This window comes from Pelobates fuscus, chromosome 10, assembly GCF_036172605.1.
Source record: "Pelobates fuscus isolate aPelFus1 chromosome 10, aPelFus1.pri, whole genome shotgun sequence".
NCBI lineage: Eukaryota > Metazoa > Chordata > Amphibia > Anura > Pelobatidae > Pelobates > Pelobates fuscus.
The window spans coordinates 88,099,855-88,121,410 of record NC_086326.1 but is presented as its reverse complement, the minus strand read 5'-3'; the positions used below and the strand labels follow the sequence as shown (position 1 = coordinate 88,121,410).

General features: G+C 39.5%; 1 protein-coding gene across 1 annotated transcript in view; it reads left to right on the top strand.

Moving 5' to 3' along the window:
• DNAJB12 (DnaJ heat shock protein family (Hsp40) member B12) overlaps positions 1-21,556 on the top strand; it is a 58,427-nt gene that overhangs the window by 32,129 nt on the left and 4,742 nt on the right. The window contains exons 2-8 of the mRNA XM_063434677.1: positions 1,171-1,342; positions 4,236-4,381; positions 11,884-12,063; positions 13,358-13,437; positions 15,155-15,264; positions 17,627-17,799; positions 19,377-19,527. Of these exons, the coding sequence (XP_063290747.1) occupies positions 1,171-1,342; positions 4,236-4,381; positions 11,884-12,063; positions 13,358-13,437; positions 15,155-15,264; positions 17,627-17,799; positions 19,377-19,498 (983 nt within the window). The 3' untranslated portion in view covers positions 19,499-19,527. The remainder of the gene's footprint in view (positions 1-1,170; positions 1,343-4,235; positions 4,382-11,883; positions 12,064-13,357; positions 13,438-15,154; positions 15,265-17,626; positions 17,800-19,376; positions 19,528-21,556) is intronic.

The window sequence follows — 21,556 nt, the reverse complement described above, 5'->3', positions numbered from 1 at the left end:
TGTGGTGATTGGATGAGTGTCAGCTGACCATTTACAGCCCCAAAAAAAGCGCATTGCTGGTATGAATTGGTATTACTAAGGAAGAGTTTTGTCTCTGCATTAGCTATAGTTCCAGTGGTGCCTGTGATGTGAGCAGCCAGTGACCCTTATTTAGTGGTAAACTGTTTAAAAATGGTTGGACCACTGCAGGGGACTCCAGGCATTATAACCTACCCGGAGTTTTTGTTTTGTTTGACAGTGCAGTAAAATTTGAAAAATGGACCAGCCATTTAAATATCATCCATGTTATTGTTTATATAGCAACATGTAGCTATATACTAAAAGACAGTCTCTGTTATAACAAAATACAAAGAAGTACACATCTTGCATATCTGGTGGTAGAATTGCTGTTTTGAAAGAATAAACAAAGGCTTATGCTGGGAAACCGTCACACATGCTTGGCAGAACATACGCTTCATTTTCAAGCAAACTGCAAATTACTGCTCCTTTTGGCAGATTGAGTTCCAATTAGGGTCTGGAGCATCGTGAACTCATTAGGTTTAATTGGAGTGTAATTCTGAACATAAATAATTCAGGGAACTCCTGTGAACTGTTCTGTAAGATCCCAAGAAGCCATTTCAAGTATCTGTTCTTAGTAGGTATAATTACAAATGTACTGGGACTGACAAATGAGATTTTTATTTATTTATTAATATCTTATTCAGATTCAACCATTTAAAAAAAAAAAAAAAAATGGGGGGGGTTTGTTACTCACATGTACATGAAAGAGACTTGGAAAGATTAAAACGTGGAACACGGCTTATTACTAATCACAAGATAATGCTATTTTATATAAAATGGAGTTTGAAGTGGCCTAGCCATAATGCGGCTGTTGAATCGTGGGAGTTCATAGCTGGAGAGCTATTGATTTCCTGCTTCCAGTGTAAATGGTGTACATTTTGGCATTTTACATATCGTTTGCATGCTTTTAAAGCTGTTTGTGTGCTAGGATAATCGGAAATATTATTATGTACATAGCACCAACATATTCTGCAGAGTTGTATAGTCCTAGAATGGGGATAATTGACATTTAAAATATTATGAGATTAAGAAAGCGCTGTTCAAATGAGCTAATAATCTATAAAAAAAAAAAGGGAATGGGTTCTAACAATATATATATCTTTGTTTTAGATCTAATAAACTCCATCAACAAAAACAGCCAGCATAGCACGTCTGACAGCACAGAACCTACAAATCCTCGACTACGGAAGAACACAAGTGACTCAGCCCCTTCTGCTAATGGAGATGCTGGCGGAGAAACAAACAAGAGTTACACACCAGACCAGGTCGACTCAGTGAAAAGGTGTGTTGTAAACCGGTCTTATTAAGAATGTTGGGGTAGTAAGATTCATTGTATTTCAACCTGCAGTCTTTGAAACACTCACAATATTATTTAATCAGCACTGTCACTTTGGAATGTTTTATGTGAAGCTCTCCATTGTAGACATTGTCATTTTCTTACCAGGGTCTGTGTTCCACTTTGGAGCTTCACCCGGCATTAACCAGTTTACAGGTGTGAGCGTACAAAAGAAGGGCTACAGAAGCTCCAACTTCAGCATTGTCCACTGAGCGTGTATTGGAATTTTATAATTATCCTTAGTACTTAAAACAGATATATATATATATATATATTTTTTTTTTTTATTTAATAAAGAGGAACAAAACTGGAATATGTAATACAATAAGGCCAATCCTTAAATCCTATTATTTAAACCATAGAACAACATTTGTCCAATTAAAAAAAATTTTTTTTTACAAACATTAAAAAATGTCCCTCATGGAATAGCTACTGGAGGGAGGATTACCAGATTGAGATCTCCCACAGCATAGAATGTATCTTATCCATCAATACTGTGTCTTTAACGATGGATATAGCATTCCTTATTGGAGGGAGAGCTGCTTTCAATCGATAGGTGCTTACAGCTATTCTAGATAGTCATTTATTTTCAATTTGTGTTAATTCTTCAACAAGTGGCAAAATTACACACCTATGGGTCCACAGGATGTGGAAATGTTTTACAAATATGTTCTTGTTCAAGGGACAAAGGCACTAGCCTAATCTACCTGTCCATCCTGACCCACAAATTAATTTTAGATTAAGACCCCCAACCTACAGCCCTGGACATTGAGTTATTAAATAACCTCAGAATTTTTGTGCAATAACCCGAATAGAAAAACTGAGGCAAAGTTGATCTAGCAGAATTTTAGGTGCATTTTTTTTCTTTCTTCCCAGTAGTGTGTGTAATGTGTATTGGTGTATGCTGGCTATATGCAACGTGTTTGTGTCTTTGTGCTCTGTTTTTGATTAAACACCCTGGTGGTCAAGTGGGATCTGCAATTATGGCATACTGGTTGTTGTTCTCAGACTCTTTCGTAAACGCCAGACTATGAGGGATTGATTACAATGGTCTGCAATAGGCGTTGGCCATTATCATTTTTCCAGAGGCGTCTTTCGGGCTGACTGCCGATAACTGTTGCCGATGTTCTTTACATTTCAAAGTTTTGAAAAGTAACACAATTTCTACACAAAACTGGCGTTAACTGAACATGCTGACTGCAATCGTACTCATCTTGCTGTCAGCCAGTCCATACATTACAGTAGATATACACGGTCTCCCCTCCTTGGCTTTAGCTGAACTCCGCATGCAGGGACTCACAGAAAGGGGTAATGGGAGGTCACAACGTGGAGCTTTACTGACTGGCAGTCATTCAGGATGCAGGAGACAGCGTGTGGTGACTGGAAGAGCTGAGTAAGTTATCAGTAAATTACAATACCGATACCGATTATCAGTAAATTGCTGAATATCGGCTCTAATAATTAGCAGAACCAATACTCTGTCTGTTCCTAGTCTGCACCCAGTAGAGGTGCAAAACACAATCTGCCCCAACCCTGCTCCTTTGTTGCCGGTCTAAAGACAAAATAAAATGCCTGCCTGGTACCCTGAATTACATTTCCTGAGCTTTGGGGGAAAAATAATTTCCTAACCCAAGATAAATTACAGGAAACTTTTCATGGCCACATCCAAATGCATTTTTTTTTTTTTTTACACTTATTTATTTATTTTTGTCTGAATGCCGCTTTAATTTGCTTCCCTTCTATATTTAAACGGTTCTCTACCCCCTTATCTTCTGAAGCTCCATAGTGACCTATGCTATAATGATGTTGCATGCACCTGGAAGGTAGAAATAGGTGTAGTTTTGTTATTGTGCCACTTGAAGGCGCTGTGCTTCCTTTAGATAGAATAAGTGCTGTTCTTTACTTTTAAGTAAGATGATTCATTCGGCTGGTGTGATTAAAACCTTGAAGATGCACAAGTGCAAACTTAGTCTACTTCGCCATGCCTACTTCCAGGGTCACTGAAATGAGTAAATGAAAAAGGTGCTTTTAGCATGGCAAATACTATTCCTTTTATTCAATAGATTTATTATTTTTACACTTACTCAAGAGTATTTGCATTTAAGCGTGTTTTTTTTTTTTCTTTCAAATTTATATTTTAATTGTTTGTTTAAAAGGGGAATGGATAAGGAACGTTGGGGTGAACCACTGCAATGTACAGAGTAAAGTCTCCTTTATTACAAAGCTAGTGAGTGTTTATATAAAAATAGTTTATCTGAAGTGTCAACCTTTGTTGGTTATGTGCATTATTCATAAATTAGCTTGTGTATTTGCCTAACATGTGACATCACCAACATATTACTGCACAGTTGTGCTTCATGCTGCTAAACCATTAAAAAGATGGGCACCATGTGAGAATAGCTGGCAAGGGATTTGTTGCAGATAGCTATGGGTTGAGAGAAATGTAATTTTAACATTTCCTAAATAAAATGTTTAGGGCATCTATATTGTCATATAAGCAGTATATCCCATATGTCTTTTTATTTATTTATTTATTTTTTATTTATTTTTTATAATTTGTAATCTAATACATTGTTTAGGGAACATTGTATCTACATAGTTTTGTTTTTACAGATTTGGGATAGGTGAGTGTTTGGTGCAATACACTTCATTGTATCATTGTTCCTTTTTGTGCAATCATTTTTTCTTGTAATATGCTTCTTGATCGGGTGACCACTGTATACAATCCAGTCATATTTGTTTAGCGGTTTGCTTGTCTGCTTTGTTTTTTGTGAAGAACAATTTAAATTTGTGTGCTTAGTGAACACTAACTTGAGCTGTCATTTTTTTCCCTCTACAGAATAAAACAGTGTAAAGACTACTATGAGATTTTGGGAGTAACTAGAGAAGCCACAGAAGACGATCTGAAGAAAGCTTACCGAAAGCTAGCATTGAAATTTCACCCAGACAAGAATCATGCTCCTGGTGCCACGGAAGCCTTTAAAGGTACGACTTGGACTAACATCACAATGCATATAGCTCAAATGTAGTGGCTGCTCTGTGAGCAATCATTTGTAATTAAAGGGACACGCATCACTTGAAAATTATTAAAAAGGACTGAATTAGCTGTTTCTAGTTCACAACCTGGCTGCTGACAAACGCCAGGGAGTTATATTCTTACCATCAGGGTTATTAAGTGAGAACTTAATGTGAATTTCAAAGCCAATGTGGAAGTATTGCTGACTTAGAAAATGTTTGTGCTTTGACTTTTTTGGTCCTAGACGTGAAATTCACTTTGAATTCTCACTTTAGTGCAGGCTTCCCCAAACTCCGGCCCTCCAGATGTTGCTGAACTACAACTCCCATGATTCTATGAATGAAATGGGCTGAGAATCATGGGAGTTGTAGTTCAGCAACATCTGGAGGGCCGGAGTTTAGGGAAGCCTGCTTTAGTGAATAACACTGTATCAGAGTGGCCCCGAACCGAATGAGACTAAACCATCCGGCTGCATATGGGACCAATCGGGCTGCATAATTCAGACATTGTTGATGGAATTTATCAATGTCAGGGTTTTGTAAATATTCACATTGATTATTTTGACACTTCATGATGAGCATGAATTAGGTCGGGATTTCAGCCGAACCAGACCGTATGAATCGAATACAAGCCCAGAGGCTTCAACTCTGGGCCTAGCTTATCTGAACGTTTTGCCCGCAAGCAGCCAGTGGGCAAATAGTTAAAAACCCTCAGCAGCATCAGGTTTAATTATGTGGCAGCTGTCCGCCAGCCACCTCCGTAAAAAAAAAAATCCTAATGGTGATCAATAAGATTCCTTATTACTATAATGGAGATAATGGACCTCCATATGCCCTGCTTGCCATCTTACAGGTGGGGACATGTCTGCTAAACATTAAAAACTAGTGACTGGGCATGCCGGAGAGTTGCATCCCTAATAGTTATAAAATAGAGGCTTGGCCTCCATCCATGCCAGCAGACGAGGGCCCTAATTAATTATAAAATAGGTTGTGTAACCTCCTCCCTAAATAGGGCGGTTAGGGGTTCTCAATCCCTTAGCCCTCTCCCATCCCCCAACATAAAGTCTATAGTGGGGGCCAAAAAGAATCTAAAACCTGTAAATAAATTAGAAACCATTTTACTTCTCGGACAGCCCCCCTCCATTCCGGCCTGCCCTATTTCTCCTACACCATACCTCCTCGCCGACCACCAAATATAAGAAATCTCTGGCGATTTGGATCTTAAATACGGCGAAACAGGACCTCATACCACCCCTCACGGTCTGGTTTGATAAAATGCACAGGATCACTTCCAATTATACGTAGACATTTGGACGCATTGGCTGACGACTGCATATAACACTGACTTCCAGAAGTTACTGACATATGAGACCCAAGGAGAGTAGTGGGAGTGGAGGGGGGTTACCGCAGTGTGGGGTCCTGGGTCCACCGGCTGGGAACATAGGGGTTGTCTTAACAGAACTGGGGGTACAATGGTCTTCCCTACCTCTGACCTCTGACTTCTCGCCCCTCAGATTGAGACACCTCCCTTGAGAAGGGTTTGTTGCCGACCACGGCCCGATCCCTGAACCTCTCTAAGGCGGGTCCCAGGGGGGTATAACTACATATTCTTACCAGATCAGGATGGCCTGGCGAGGGGATGGAGGGAGGGTGGTGCGCTTAAACTGTTTAAGCTTCTCTAACCCGTACAACTTAGTGCCTGAAACATGGATGGATGGAATTGGTGTATTGTACAATGTTACATTATACTAGACATGCTTAAACTGATCGCTAAGGCCATCGCGTCCTTGCAGTTTGGTTATGTTGGTCCTACACGACCTATGAATAATTGCTGATTTGGACCTGCGTGTCCACGAGTGTTACATCGGATGCTTGCCTTTACGATAAATAAACAAATTAAATCCTATTAGAAAAAACACCATTATACTTACCATCAGAAGTTGTCTTTCTTGTAAATCATCTGTTCTTCAAGCGTGGGAACATATACCACGCTTTGCAATATGACCTCTCTGATTGGTAGGCTAGAAAACCAGTAATTCTGAGTGCTATGACCGCCAGCTCTAATCCAAAATGTAGTATTGGGGATGTTTCATTTTTAAGAAGAGTTAAACCTACAATTAGGTTTTAAGTACTTAAATTTGGTCACCAGGAAAGGGTTTGTTTAGGTTTTCGGAGTTACATTTATGGTTAGGTGTTTAGGACATGTGAAGTTAGGAGGGGTGAGTATTTTGCAAAAAACCTTCAATGTCTTATGAGTGATTGTTGAGCTGCTATAGCTGTTATACAGTTGCATCACTCATTGCTGTCCCAGCTCCTTCCTGCAAGGCATTTCCTGTGTGAGAGGCTAATGAGAAAATGTTCCCATCTTTTTTGAAAACTGCAATGTTTACATCTAATGGATGTGCGTAAAGCTCACGTGATGTAGAAAGATCCATAGAAAAAGCATTGATTCAGTGCTTTCCCAAGAGGAAGTTTGAATGTGTGCACAGCCCATGCCGTGCATGCGCATTAGATCCCTAATATTTCTCTGAGGAGATGAGCATTTGATTGGACCATTGCAGATCAGGCCATGCCTTTTCCATGATATCGCAGGGGACGGAGAGTTAAGCAGAGCTGAGGGGGCCTGGAAAAAGAGGCGTACAAAATGTTGTTGGTTATTTTTTTTTACTTCAATGCAAAGAGTGGACAGAGACACTAATGTTTAGGATTACAGGTTTGTGTTCTTACCGCTATGGTGTTCCTTTAAGTTTACTGGAAGCTGTTTGGCCTACCTCTTCTATGTTACACTTTAACATTGCATTGACCAGAGCAGGATTGTACCCATTAAATCTATAGCTACTGCCAAGCTTGCAGCTTTTGTCCTCTATTATAGGTACACTAGCAATATCCCAAAACATCCCATCAATTACACAGTCCTGTTATATGGTTATCAGCTGGGAGATAACCTTGGGAGCCCTGTACCTATCAGTTAAGGTTTTCTTGTGTTTTATCACTTTTTTCACGGGTGTCCGTGTGTTTGTTATTTGCAGCTGTCAGTATCTGTGTATCAAATTGTATAGCACAAGTAGATTTTCTTTTTGGAGGGTTAGGGATCTAGCACTGCAATTCCTAGAGAAGTTAATTACTTGGATAGATGAATCACCACATCATCTAGTGTTCTTAGCTGCCCACACTCTGTCCAACAGAAAGCATTGAGCTGTGTATGACGTTAAGTACCATCCAATAATTTTAAAGTTGAAAATTGGGCATTGGGCATCTTTTACAGAAGGCTGGTGCCATGCATGAAAAGCACTTGGTTGAATGTTAGTTATTCTAATTTTGAGGAATGAAAATCTGTTTTTAGAATGAATATCAGAGTAAACTGATGGGGCTACACTCTATAACCCTATTTTCTGTCCACGTTCCAGAGGAGAGATTTGGAATGAAAAAATGTATTGACCATAGAAGCCAGGGACCACATCCTAATACCTCACACTTATATTAATAAACTCAGGAGGATATATATAATAAAGGATCTTTTGTAGTTTTTTTTTTTTTTTTTTTTTTTTATCTGTGGTTCTACTTTTGTTTGCAACATTGTAGTAAAATCTTTTGAGAGAAGTCCATTGGACATTTTAATATGATGACTGATTTTTTCCAAATTCAAATGAATAAGATTGTTACGGTCAGCAGCCAAGATTGAAACATACACTTTTATAGGTATTTTGGCGTAGGGTTACATTGTATTTACTTTGTTTCATTTGTAACTGTTATTACAAATTGTATTAGAATCTACGCTTGGTCAAAGAACCCTCTGCATACAGAGCCCGTTTGTTTTGATGTTATTGATTTAACCACGAGGTGAAGAGATCAATGATCAAATGAACAAACAATCTAAAAATTATGAATTCTCCTTCTCCTCAATTTCCTCACTTGTGTCAAATTATATTTTTAAAATAATTGTGTGTTTTTGTGAACTTTGATTCCCAAGTAAGAAATAAAATAATCCTGCCAGCATATTGTTTTGTTGGTTTTGGTAAGCTATTTTCTTTCAGCTGTAATATAGTAAGCATTTAGATGCTTTATCTTCTGACATAAGTCGTGACCATAGGCTGTTTTAGAGTGCAATGAGAGATTTGATTCGATTTGTTAAAGGATCACTATAGGGTCAGGAACACAAACATGTATTCCGGACCCTATAGTGTTAACACCACCATCTACCCCCCCTGCGCCCCTCATGCCTCCATAAATGATAGTAAAAATCTTACTGTATTTAAGCCAAAAGCTGTAAATCTGCATGCTGTTAGACTCAGAAAAACAAGCAGTCTGCTGACATGTGGTAGCCTGATCCAATCACAGTGCTTCCCCATAGGATTGGCTGAGACTAACAAAGAGGCAGTGCGGGGCAGAGCCAGCATGATTCAAACACAGCCCTGCCAATCAGCATCTCCCCATAGAGATTAATTGAATCAATGAATCTCTATGAGGAAAGTTCAGTGTCTGCATGCAGAGGGAGGAGATACTGAATCACAGGATGCTGTGCACAGTGCTGCCCTGTGCTCTGCTGACAGCAGATCTGAGTGGATGGAAGCATATTATGCCTCCATCAACTCCGAAGTCCCTCTGGTTCACTCTGAGTGACTGCAACTGGAGGTGTTCCTAGCTTTCAATGTAAACACTGTATTTTCTGAGAAAATACAGTGTTTACATGAGAGAGACTTCAGGGAGCTATAGTTCTCACCTGAACAACCTCATTAAGCTGAAGTTGTTCAGGTGACTATAGTGTCCCTTTTTAATTAACGTAAGATATGTCATGGGAAAATATGCTTATATGATTGGGGGAATCGGATAGTGGAAACATGTGACACTTGTGGACTGCACTTGTGTCGCAGTTCTAATTCGAGTATTACAGTAAAGGTGACAACCTGTTACCTCTGATGGGAGTCTGTTGTGATCGAGAAGGATGCACAATTTGCTTTATTTGCTGCTGAATTTCTATATAACCCCATGATATATTTTATAAAGACGTCAGGGATATCAAAGCAGATAGTTTCTTGATAAAAGTTTTCCTGAATTATTAAAAAGTTGACATTTTGTGCTAGATTGTCTTCTGCTATAGTTCCAGCTAGGAAGCAGTAAACATAATTGAAAACTGACTTTGACAATATGAATTTGTAAAGCCTTCAGGGCCTTATAATACATTACAGTATTCTACAGGATTTTCAAAAAAGACTTGAATACCAAATGAATCGTAAAATATTTTGCTGAATCGGCTACACACTTTCTTTTCTATTGGGAATTTTTGTATTGGCCCTTCCTTGGACAACCAATTCTTTATCGCAGTTGTTTGCCAATGGCCTGAGTAACCTTTCCAGCCTACAAAGGTACAACATTCTAGATGTACTTGAGAATGAGATAAGGTAATCCTTAGCTTGACAATTAAGATCACAGTCTCACCAGTTCTTTGTATACTCTCATGGAGAGCAGATTCTATCCAGTGCAATAATTTAGCATGAGGATCATCATCTGCTGATTATGCCGAAAAGACATCCCTATATCATAAGATGCTTATATAGAGCAAGTATATAAATAGAAAGCCACTCCTGTATTTTTTTGTTTTTGTTTTTAGGAACTAACAATTTTAAAAGTCTTAAAGCTTCTTTGTAAAAATGGCTACATAGACTTAGTTTTTTTTATGTCTATCCCTTTAACTTTAAAATAACACTATAGTATTAGGAATACAAAACTGTCCCTCTGCACCCCCCTCCCAGTGGCAAATAAAGGGTTAAAAACTGAAAGCTTACATGCTATCCCACACTGATGCCAAGTTCTGCCAAGCTAATTACGCTGCTAGAGATGGAGTTACACTTGGCAGCAAACGGCTTTAATGTTTGAAACATACAAACTGGTGCTTGGAGTAACTTTTTTTTAATTTTGTGCTTGTTTTACTGTTTTTAATTAAAAAAAAAAGAAATGGCAAATGAGGCCAGAAACTCGTGGTCAATGTGACCAAGTGCAGCTTTTCCCAGAGGCCCTTCTGACAAACACTAGTCCATTTCCCAGAGTTTTATCAGGAGGCCATGGATGGACCTAACCATTCACAAAGGACATTTCAGTGTATTTCCACCCTTCTGAAAACCGGAATCCTTGTTCTTTGAAGGACAGGTTGCTTAGGGTCAGAACTCGGGAGATATCTGAATGTCTAGTAGTCTGGTCCCTACAGTCACTGCAGTATCCCATCTGGTCCCCACACAGGCTGCTGAGTGAGAATTGCTGAGGTCTCGGGATGTCCCTGGTGAATGGGCAGACACAGTAACTGGTTCAGGCACCCAGATCCCGTAATTTAAAGTTGACCCTGCTGCTGGTGAATGCAGGTCTGCCTGCTCTATGTTACAATGCCACGGACAGTGTTGCAAATTCTCTTTAAATATGGTAACACTGCTTTTGATTGGAAATCGACTGTAACCAAATAAATAGTGGCAAATAAAGAAATTTTATGTAGATTAAATCTAATCCCTTGCTCATTCACACCATTTGCGATGTTGCCTGTAGTGATGGTGTACTTGGTTGCAGTTAGATAAAGAAGTTAACGTGGGAGCGTGTTCCCCAGAGTACCCACTACTACCAATATGTGCGGCAAATACACAGGTTTCTATATCTGCAGCATATTTTACCCCAAGCTGAAATAGTCGAGATATTAAACTGTAAACTAGATAAAACAGAACAGGGGTGGGGCAGTTCCCAATTTGAACAGAGCAACTCTTATTTTCATCCCAGAATTAACCATTTTAGCATGTTTTCTGGATCCAGAGATGAACTTGTCCAGGTTAGCCTCCCTGGGTTATCTTAGAATAACCTTATTTGTTTAACTTTTCCCAAGTTAATCCTTCAGTAACTGATAAAACACTCTGAGATCTAAGGTTCAACTGGTTTCCCTGACTCAAGAAGATTGGTGTATGTTCCAATGTATCTATTTCTTCTCGAACACTCTGTTTATTCTTATATTTTATGGTAACTCAAATATAACAGGATTAGCACGCTCAAACAAATTTTCTATCTGTGTGTTATTGAATAAGGAATATTAGTTCTTCATAGTCTTAAAAGCTACTTGTGGTAGTGGTAGTATTTTCATTTTGCTAACAAATGGTCAAATTAGCCAATACATAGAGGAATGATCTTGTCCCAAAATAACATCACTTTTAGTCCAGAGCTACCACATGCCATGATGGGCTGGCACTGGTGGGCGGTCAGTCTGATTTGTGTCGCAAAATAATTTTTTAATTGCTAATTTGTTCTTAATGGGAACCTTGTGAACATCCCTGGCACTCCTAATGAATAACTGTATCATGCTGGTCTTTACTACTAATTTACCCAAGAAACATACTGAATCATACTGGTGGGATGATATTGTACAGGTTTGGGATTTGGGTATTTTTGGGGGGAAGTTGTGTTGTGGTTCTCTGTTTAATCTGTAGCCTGTGATTTCCATACAGCCATCGGGAATGCATACGCAGTGTTAAGCAACGCAGAGAAAAGGAAGCAGTATGACCAATTTGGAGAAGAAAAAGTTAGCACCTCACGACATGGGCACTCTGACTTCCACCGAGGATTTGAGGCTGACATCTCTCCAGAAGACCTGTTCAACATGTTCTTTGGTGGTGGATTTCCCTCTAGTAAGTATCTGTACTATGTTTTTATTAATCTTGTGCAAGTTCTGAGAGAAAGGTGGCAACTGAGGTGGATCCAGAACCTAATCTCGGGAGGGGCACTGGTAGAGTATTTGTAAAGGAACAATCCAGGCACAATAACTACTTCAGCTCTTTATAGTGGCTATGGTGCCATGGCACTCTCCAAGAGTAAGTACTCAAACCGTTTAAGAACAGTTTGACATCTTACGTGGGACATGCCGGGGTAGGAGCTATAGTAAGGGATAGGGCCTGTAGTCGGAGATAGGGGCAGTAGTTTATGTGTGGGTAGGGATGAGGGAGCAGTGCCACCATTGGACTCCTGTTGCCAGTATGCTGAGATCAGAGGTCCAATATACACATAATTAACATTAAGCCACCTGGAACTCATGCTCCAGGCTGGCTAATGAAGCTGCAGGAGGTGGTTAAACCTCTGGCAGCACAGGGGTTAAACTCTGTATGTGCAGTATTTCATAGCAAAGCAAAGCGCATTCAGCCTCTAGGCCCCATGACCACCTCAAATTACTGAAATCATTTAAATGGTTAATGTTTGGAGTATCCCTTAACTCTACTTTGATTTGTCACAAATAGCTTGTCTTGCTAATCAGCTTTCTAACATTAATGAAAAAAATATAGTCACCAAACAAACTTCATTATATTAATGAAGCAGTTTTGGTGTATAGATCATACTCCTGCAGTCTTACTGTTACATTCTCTGCCATTTAGGACTTAAACCACTTTATGCAACACTTGTCACACCTCCCTGCATGTGACATACACAGCCTTCCTAAACACTTCCTGTATGGTGAGATCTAATGTTTACACTTCCTTTATTGCACTGGTAATTTGAATTTATCATCTCCTGCACTGTTAATAGCTAGCTAGACCTTGCAGGAGTCTCCTGTGTGATTAGAAGTTGTTATCTACTGCTTTGCAAATTGAACTTTAACCCCTTAAGGACCAAACTTTTGGAATAAAAGGGAATCATGACATGTCACACATGTCATGTGTCCTTAAGGGGTTAAAGCCATTTAAAACCATTTTTTTCCATGCAGATTGTGTCAGTCACTGCCCGTTGAGGTGTGACTAGGGCAGCATAAACAACGTGATTTAACGCTAAAAAACCATATATCTTCCTACAGATTTCTAAGCTTGAACAGCTCTTTGCAACCAAAGTTTTCAAATTTGAACTAACTTGTAACTCTGGTCTGAAAGTTCTGTCCAGATATTGTGAATAAAGTCCAGCGTCTCTATTACTAATTCTGCCTCTTGTTACTTAAAGGTAATGTTCATGTATACAGTAATGGAAGAATGCGTTACACTTACCAACAGAGACAAGACAGACGGGAACACCAAGCAGAGGTTAGTAAATCCAACTTTAAATTTTTTCTAACATTCATCATACCTCACTATCATGCTTTACAAAGACTGGCGAGCACTGGTGGATACTTTTCTCTGTTACAAAACTGGATTTAATATGCATCACATGATTGTAGCTGCTTCACAGCTTCTTCGATCCCTGAACCTCTTTGTTACTCCAATTACACATTTTTTCCTTATTTATCTTCATCTGATATTTTTAGCTCACTTGAACGTTTTGGTTCTCAAAAAACAAACAAACCTATTGCTTCTGTTCTCCTTTAGATGTTACTTTCAGATAAATGGGATTTGGAAAACAAATACGCTTGTCCCAATACACATGGTTTGGGAAAGGGACCGATACACATGGTTTGGGAAAGGGACTAAGAACAGATTGCTAGCAGAATAAGGCAGAGCTTCTTCCCTTTCATTTAATTCCTTTGTTCTGTCGTTAGAAGCCTTTCTCTCCTTTTTATGCTGCAACATAAATATTTCTGGCCACATCCACCATGAGCATAAAGCTGCAGCATACATGATGGCTTATTTTTGTCTTCAGTGATTTCAAGTGGTTGTGATGCTTGGAGTCTGGCTGCAGACTTAACTCCTTTTCTGTCAGAGCTGTGTCATTGGGGCATCATTAGCCAGCTGTGCTAATGTGCACCCCTAGCCTGTCCTCCCCGACTCCACTCCCACTGCAGCGAGGTGCCCTGACATTGACAGAGGAAAATTGGGTCATGGCGCTATTTGGCTATTCACAAAAGGCTAATTTGATTATTTCAACCAACTTTGTGCTTCTGTCCATCTACAGTTTGGTGGTCTGTTAAAATTTGTCAAATCGAATTAGATTTTGGCTAATTTGACTATTAACAGGCAGCTGAAGGGTCTCCATTCACTTGATACAGAATGGACCCTATCCCTAAATCATTCTAATTCCCCACCTCAAAAAGGTAAGTATAGACCACCTAGGTGCAGTTGGTATGTAATACAAAAAGAGAATTACTCTTTGGTTAGGTATGACAAAAGATTCCTCTTAATCCTCAATGTAGGCGAAAAAACAAGATATACCTAAATATATATTCTCTGTCTATGTTTAGGTATATCTTGTTAATTCCCCACCTCACTGTTTACTCTGTATTGGTACACTAACACCAAATCTCTTATCCCCTCTCTCCCCCTCCCCCCCCCCCCCCCCATCCCCCCTGTTGACTTAACGTTGTTAGACATACATGATGGATATTAAATGAAAGACCTTTCTCTCCTTTAAGAAACACTATATATTATGTATTGGGGAACTTAAAGAGAAACCCTTAAGTTACAGTGTAACAAACATAAATTCTAGGTTATGTTTTAGTTCAGAACTTAAAGGAACACTCGTGACTTTAGTTTAGTTTGTTGACTGCAGTTCAAAGGTATAAAAATCCTTTACACAATCAAAAGCAGAGGGCTGTCCAGGAGAACTAATTGGGTAGCTTAATGTAACAGTTTGGTTTGTACAGAGTAGTTGGAACAAGAGCAGATACAATATTTAACAGGAGAAGCAGAATTGACTCTCCACTTTAGCTAATAATGGTATTTGTCACCTTTACTCATCATTTTTTGGCCAACGTGATGGTTCATTATACAAAGATAAATACTTATATCGGAAGCTGCAACATTTACTAGTAGCAAAAAAGTTATATCTTGGTTACATGTTAATATTGTCATTTTAATGATGTTTCAGGGCAGCTTTGGGATGTTCGTTCAGCTGATGCCTATTCTAATCCTCATCATAGTATCTGCCCTCAGTCAGATGATGGTGTCCAACCCGCCTTACAGTCTCAGCCATCGACCGTAAGTACAAACCTCCCATAGAATTTATTCACAGTGTTTCTCAATAATGGCATGGTGCCTTGAGTTTTATTTTTGCTCATTAAGGTTTCTCAATCATAGGGAAGGCAACAGTGGAACTTTGTGGCATCTGTTAATATATCTTTCCAGCAGCGATCTGGATCTTCCATGAGCGCTTTGGCAAACCTTTGAAGGTGGCAGTGAATTTTAGCTTCCCATGCATGTCATTCTTGGTTGACACATTTATTTACTATTGACTCATGAATGTATACTTTATCTAGTTCAAGAGAATACTGCTGCCCGTTTATAGTTACCGAACGGTTCTTAGTGTTCTCTTTTCATATTATTCAACTTGCTCATACAGTGCTTTCAGTTGGATGGGTTCTCACTGGAAGAAACAATATTGTCGAATTGACTGCAAAGTAATAGAGGCCACATAAGTTTGGAACCCTCCTTCCTTCAGAAATGTCATATAATATCATACCTTGCGAAGTTACACAATGAAAAACACATGTTGTGCAATTTGGTGTATGGAGGATCACCGTCATAAAGGATCCTCCATAGACCTTTGTTCATGAGCCAAAATACAACAGTGACACAGCTACTCTTGGATGAACCGCCAGAAGCTAAATATTTATTTTGAAATAAAGATGGCGGTACCTGTGTCAGGTAAGTGGATCTAATTTTGTTTATTTTAACCTTCAGCTGCTACAACAGAAGCTTGACGAACTGGTTTAAGGGTTAACGGCATGTCCTGATTGGAATCATTAAAAGTGCTTATTCACTCCTTTTGAATGGGAGGATCCTGCTTGGGTTGGGAGATTTTAAAGGAATACTCCAAATGTTATAACAGAGAAATGTATTATATTTTGTTTTGCTTTGTAGTTGGGAGTGTTCCTTTACCAATCAACTTGTAGTATATGTGGAAATGCCTTGATGGTGCCATAGCTTTTTTTTTTTTTGTCATTAACCTTGCAATGTCTACCTTCACATGTTGATATTGCAAGATTAATTATGAAATCATTGTTAATTTAACTCCATAATGTTTTCTGAACAGGAAATAAGGGTTTGTGGAATTTGATTGCCGACTGGTTACTGATGTCAGATTGTAATTTAGGCAAATGTGTGAGCGGTTTTCAAAATCTATTGTACATCTGGTTCTGTTGAGGTTAATTTTAAAGATGAATTAATAGACAATATAAAAATCGTGTTGAGTCTACAGGTTTATTCACTAATGAGATCAGTCCAACTGAATTTCACATTTAAGATCAAAAAATCCAAACTGAAAAAAATTCTCTAAGTCAACTTTGCTTTCTATCCTGTCGTTCTGATGACCGCATGGTTAAATCCCTGCTTACACACTGAAGATACAGGTATCAAATTATTAATAGTGCCTGGAGTACCCTGGTACTGTGCCTTTTTTCAATGTTTAACCATTCATTATTTTCCACATTAGCCAAAGTAGCTCAGAGGGTCTGAACTACTGGGGATTCTTGTTAATTATTATACCATTAAAAATGAATTAACACTGAATGGAGGGGGACTCCAGACACTGTAACTTTTTCAATGAGATGAAGCAGTTACAGTGCCTACAGTATTTCCTATTAATTCTTAAACTGCTTCAAAATGGTTTAACACTAAACCGTGTCAGGGGACTCCAGGAACCATAACCACTTTGATTAGATTAAGTGGTTATAGTTCCTAGAGTGTCCCTTTAACACAAAGCACTTTTTTAAAAAAAAATATTATTGTATACAAGACAATGCAACTAACGAGAAAAAAGACACTTTCAAATTTTTCGGAGGAAAGGAGAAATTTCGTATACATTAAAAATTATCCAGAATATGAACAATATTTTACAGTAGTCTCATAAGAAAAATATATTTTTAACAGATATAAAAACGGATGCTTTATTCGTCAATTTCTTTCCCTAATCAGCTCCCAACACTTATTCCAAACAGTTACTTATTTTACTTGGGTTCTGTTTACTAAACATTACTTCCATTTTAATCTGAAACTCAAATTGAGCCTTTTCTCTCGGTCATTTTTCCAGTTTCTTGCAACAACTATTTTGGCCGCTAAAAATAGATGAATAAGTATGATTTTGGATTCATAAGGCATTGCAGGCCAGTTTAGATGAAGCAAAACGACCTCTAGAGAAAGCTGCAACTTAAGGTTCAGATTTTTTAAAATGAAGTTTTGCACAAAGCACTTCTTTATGAGATTGAATGATAAACAATGAATAATTAGAATTTAGTAAACTAGCAAATGTTGGGCATGTCGTACTATCTGTCCAAAGGACGACCAGGATTTAGAGTATGCTACATTCTTCTGAAGTCATTTTATTGCTTCTTCTTCCCAACAGGTCTGTGGGTCATGTAAACAAGAGGGTAACGGAACATTTGAGGGTTGCTTACTTTGTATCGGATACCTTTGAAGAGGAGTACACTGGGACAAACTTGAGGAACGTAGAGAGGAGCGTAGAAGAAGATTTCATAGCCAATCTTAGGAATAACTGCTGGAAGGAGAAGCAGCAGAGTAAGTGTCTGGTGCAGATCGCTCCTGCGCAATAGATTGTGTCCTTGTGCTTCAAAATATTTGGAAAGGATCAGGGTCGCTTATAAAGTGCATGTGTATATTCTGAGAACTAGGGTGTTATAACATTGCATAAACAGCCACCAGTAAAGGAGAATTCGCCATGTGCAATGCTGATGCAATGCTTATTTTCTAAACAAGTGATCAATTTGAAGACACTCCAAGCTGTGGCTGCCTCTGCCAAATTTCCTATTTTTTGTCTTCTTTTCGTGCATTATGAAGATGTTGTTGATTTCCAAGTAAATCAATGACTGTGTTCTGAATGTGCATTCAGTACTACTGTACTGGAATAGCTCTCCTATTGACACCTTACTCCTGGTCTCACTAGGCGTAGAAGCACTTTATTTTATTTTGTTTTAAATTTTGAGCCATTGCTACTGCAATGCTACATAATAAATATCAACTATCATCATCGTCTCCTATGGAGCACTCAAGCACAATTTGAAACCCTTTGATAAATCACAGCAAAGTTACGCCTGTTAGTAAATAATGGAATGCGGTGCAACTCTAACATTTAAAATACAAGGCCCAATATACTTTAAAAAACCCCAAAAACTCTTGCACCCCCACAAAAACTCCTCCTGCAGGATGTCCTGCTCTCCACCCATAGCACCGGCTAGGGAGTATTGCCAGGAGGCTGCTATAGCTGGCAGGAGAAAAGGAAATGGCGATGAGCTATGATAGTAGGTCATTTCTCCCCTCCCTACTGCCACCTGTGCATTATTTCAGCCACCCACAGCTAACCTTTGACAAGCTATTGGCAAAGTGGAAAGGGTGGATGGCTGATTTAGAAAGCATCCTCTGTATGTCTACAACTTACTGCAACTTTATCCTGCCTCTTCAACACAAATGCCAATTGGAATGCAGCTATTACCTGCATGTCCATGGACATCTGATCGTTTCACGTGAGGTCCGTTGACTGTGTGAATGCCGATGTAAGGGGCATATCTGGGAACGCAAAAGGTGGTAAAGATCATAGCTGTGTATGGGAAGGGAGGATGGAAGTGTAATCGGAACATAAAAGGGCATGAGAAGGAAGAGGGGTTTAATTGGTGGAAGACTAAAGATATTTTAGAAATTGCAGGGGAGACAGGTTGGCATAAGACATGGATAGGAAGGCAGAGGTTGGTAAGGGTCATGACAAGTAGGGCAGTTGTGGTCATTTGACCTGACATTGAGGGCAGAGGTTTTTTTTACATACTGCCAGCACACATGCTATGGGAGGACAAAACCCTAAATATCACATTTTTATAGGTTAAATTAAATCTGAAACTGAGGCAAAAATAACCAGTTGGGACTACAACAGAGTTAAATCATTTTCATCCACAAACTTTCTAATTTTAAATTATTTTGTGTCAGGACAAGTAGGTTATGCTACTTACATTTATTTTTAGAAAATAATTTTCCCTCCCCTGTGTGACTTGTGTACAACTATATTTGTAAGTCCAGAGTGTCTGCTAAACCAAATTACAATCTCAGGAAATGTATCATCTGCCTTGTTTTTCACTTTTTCTCTACAGAGGAAGGATTGCTATACCGGGCACGTTACTTTGGGGACTCCGACCTGTACCAGAAGGCTCAGAGGATGGGTACTCCTAGCTGTAACCGACTAAATGAAGTCCAAGCCTCTATGCATGGCTAGTTCCTGCATAGAACATGGAGTAAGCACAGGTAGAGAATAAATAGATCTTTGGTTAACATTTCAATGGGATTTGTGCATAAATGCAGCTTTAATCATTACCATTGTTCATATTCAAGAGACATTAATTTACCACAAGTACTTGTTTTATTTCTCAAATTATAAGATATCTCTGATTAGAAAAAAAAGACCATTAGGACATGTTCAACAAAACACATAGCCCTCCCCCTTTCTTTTTTTCTCATATTCTTTATTTATGTCAAGACAGAATGAAAACATACAACATATCCATAACATAAGTATACTAGAAAAAGACACATGAACGTATGCACGTTAACAATAGTCGTATACACACAGTCGTGAATAGCATAAGATATGTAGCCCGTAGGTTCAGTCCGTACATTGTGTCTTAGAGCTAATCATAGAAATTTACAACGTCCAACAACCCGTCTTGGATTTTATTGTAGTTAAAAAGGAATCCTGCACAATCATACAAACGTTGGATTAAAGAGAGAGAGAATTTTCCGCTTGATGGTCTCTTCACCTTTAGGAACGTCAGAGGGTAGTATAATAGCATAATTTGCTCATTTTCACTCCTTGCGTTCCATGAGTGATCATTCGCTGCCCAATTGTACATAATGAATGAGAAAGATGGAAATATAAGTGGATAGAAACGATAAAGAGATTAGCGGGGGGGGGGCGTCGGGACACGTTCGTGTTGCCACTTGCAAGAGGCGGACAGGTCTATAGACCATATCTGGTTCGGTACCCAGGGCAGTTTGATTCTCAAGTCTCCCCCAGGGGGGTCCTAAAAGTCCCCGCCGTTCGGAGATAGGTGATGTGTGCAGTACCCGTTCGATATCTATCGTGGGATGAGCGGGACATGTGGGGTACTGAGCCCACCCCATCTACCCCCCTAGCCACTAGCTGTGCTGGCCATCCAAGGGCTCAAGGTCTTTTCAAACTTGTTCATGGACCCTCGAAACTGTGCCGTTAACTTGTCCATAAGGAAGGTGTCTTTCATGTTTTGTAACACCGCAGGGATCGTTGGTGTCTCCCTTTGTAACCATACCTGTGCCCTCCTTGTGGCTAAGTTTAGTTTATGTAAAAGGTTTTGTTTGGCTCTTGTCCAATATTCTATAGATCTGGCGAAGAGAAGGTCTAATTTGACCTCTTTTTCAAAAATATCTCCCACTAACGTCGCAATCCATTTCCAGTAAGCCTGCACCTACGGGCAGTCCCACCACATGTGGATATAAGTACCCTGTTGTCCGCAGCCTCTCCAACACAAGTCCGTGGTAGTTTTATTCATTCGGTGTAGTTTCACCGGTTTAGTGTACCATCGGAATAAGGTCCTAAATGATTGTTCCTGCAAAGAGAGACACACACTGAGGACGTAGCTGCGGCTTCCCAAATCTCCTGCCACTCTATGCCTTCCAATTCTTCACCTAGATCTGCCTCTCACTGCTCTGTATATGTTATCCGTCCCCATTCTAGTGTTTGCGTGCTCCGTTGGGTGTAAAGACATGAGATTAGCACGCTCGGGAACTATTCTCTGAAGCACATTCCCTCAAAGAATGTTAGTTGTGTTAGGGCCGCTTTCTTAACCCGCGGATATTGGGCATAATCCCTTAACTGCATGTATCGAAAATAGTCGAAAGTTCTCAACGGGGCCCTAGTTTTCAGTTCTTCGAAAGTCACCACTGAGCCGTTCTCGAATAGGTGTCTCAATCTCTGCAGTCCTGCGTTCTCAATGCCTCTAAAGTCCCGTGCTGTTAATCCGGGGGGAACTCTCTGTTTCTCAGGAATGGGGTCTTTGGTGAAGGGGAGGATGCTAAGCCATATTTTATAGCAGCACTATCCCATATCTAAAGGGAATTTGATATAGTGGGGCATGCTACCTGAGTAATCGGTCTGTGTTCCTTAGGGATCCACATCAGGAACTGGGGTAAGTCTGTTCCCAGGGGGAGGACTCAAGATCCACCCACCTTCTCTCCTCCGATGGGAAGTGCCATAGTGCTATCTGGGCCAGTTGTGCTGCTGTGTGATAATAATAAAGAT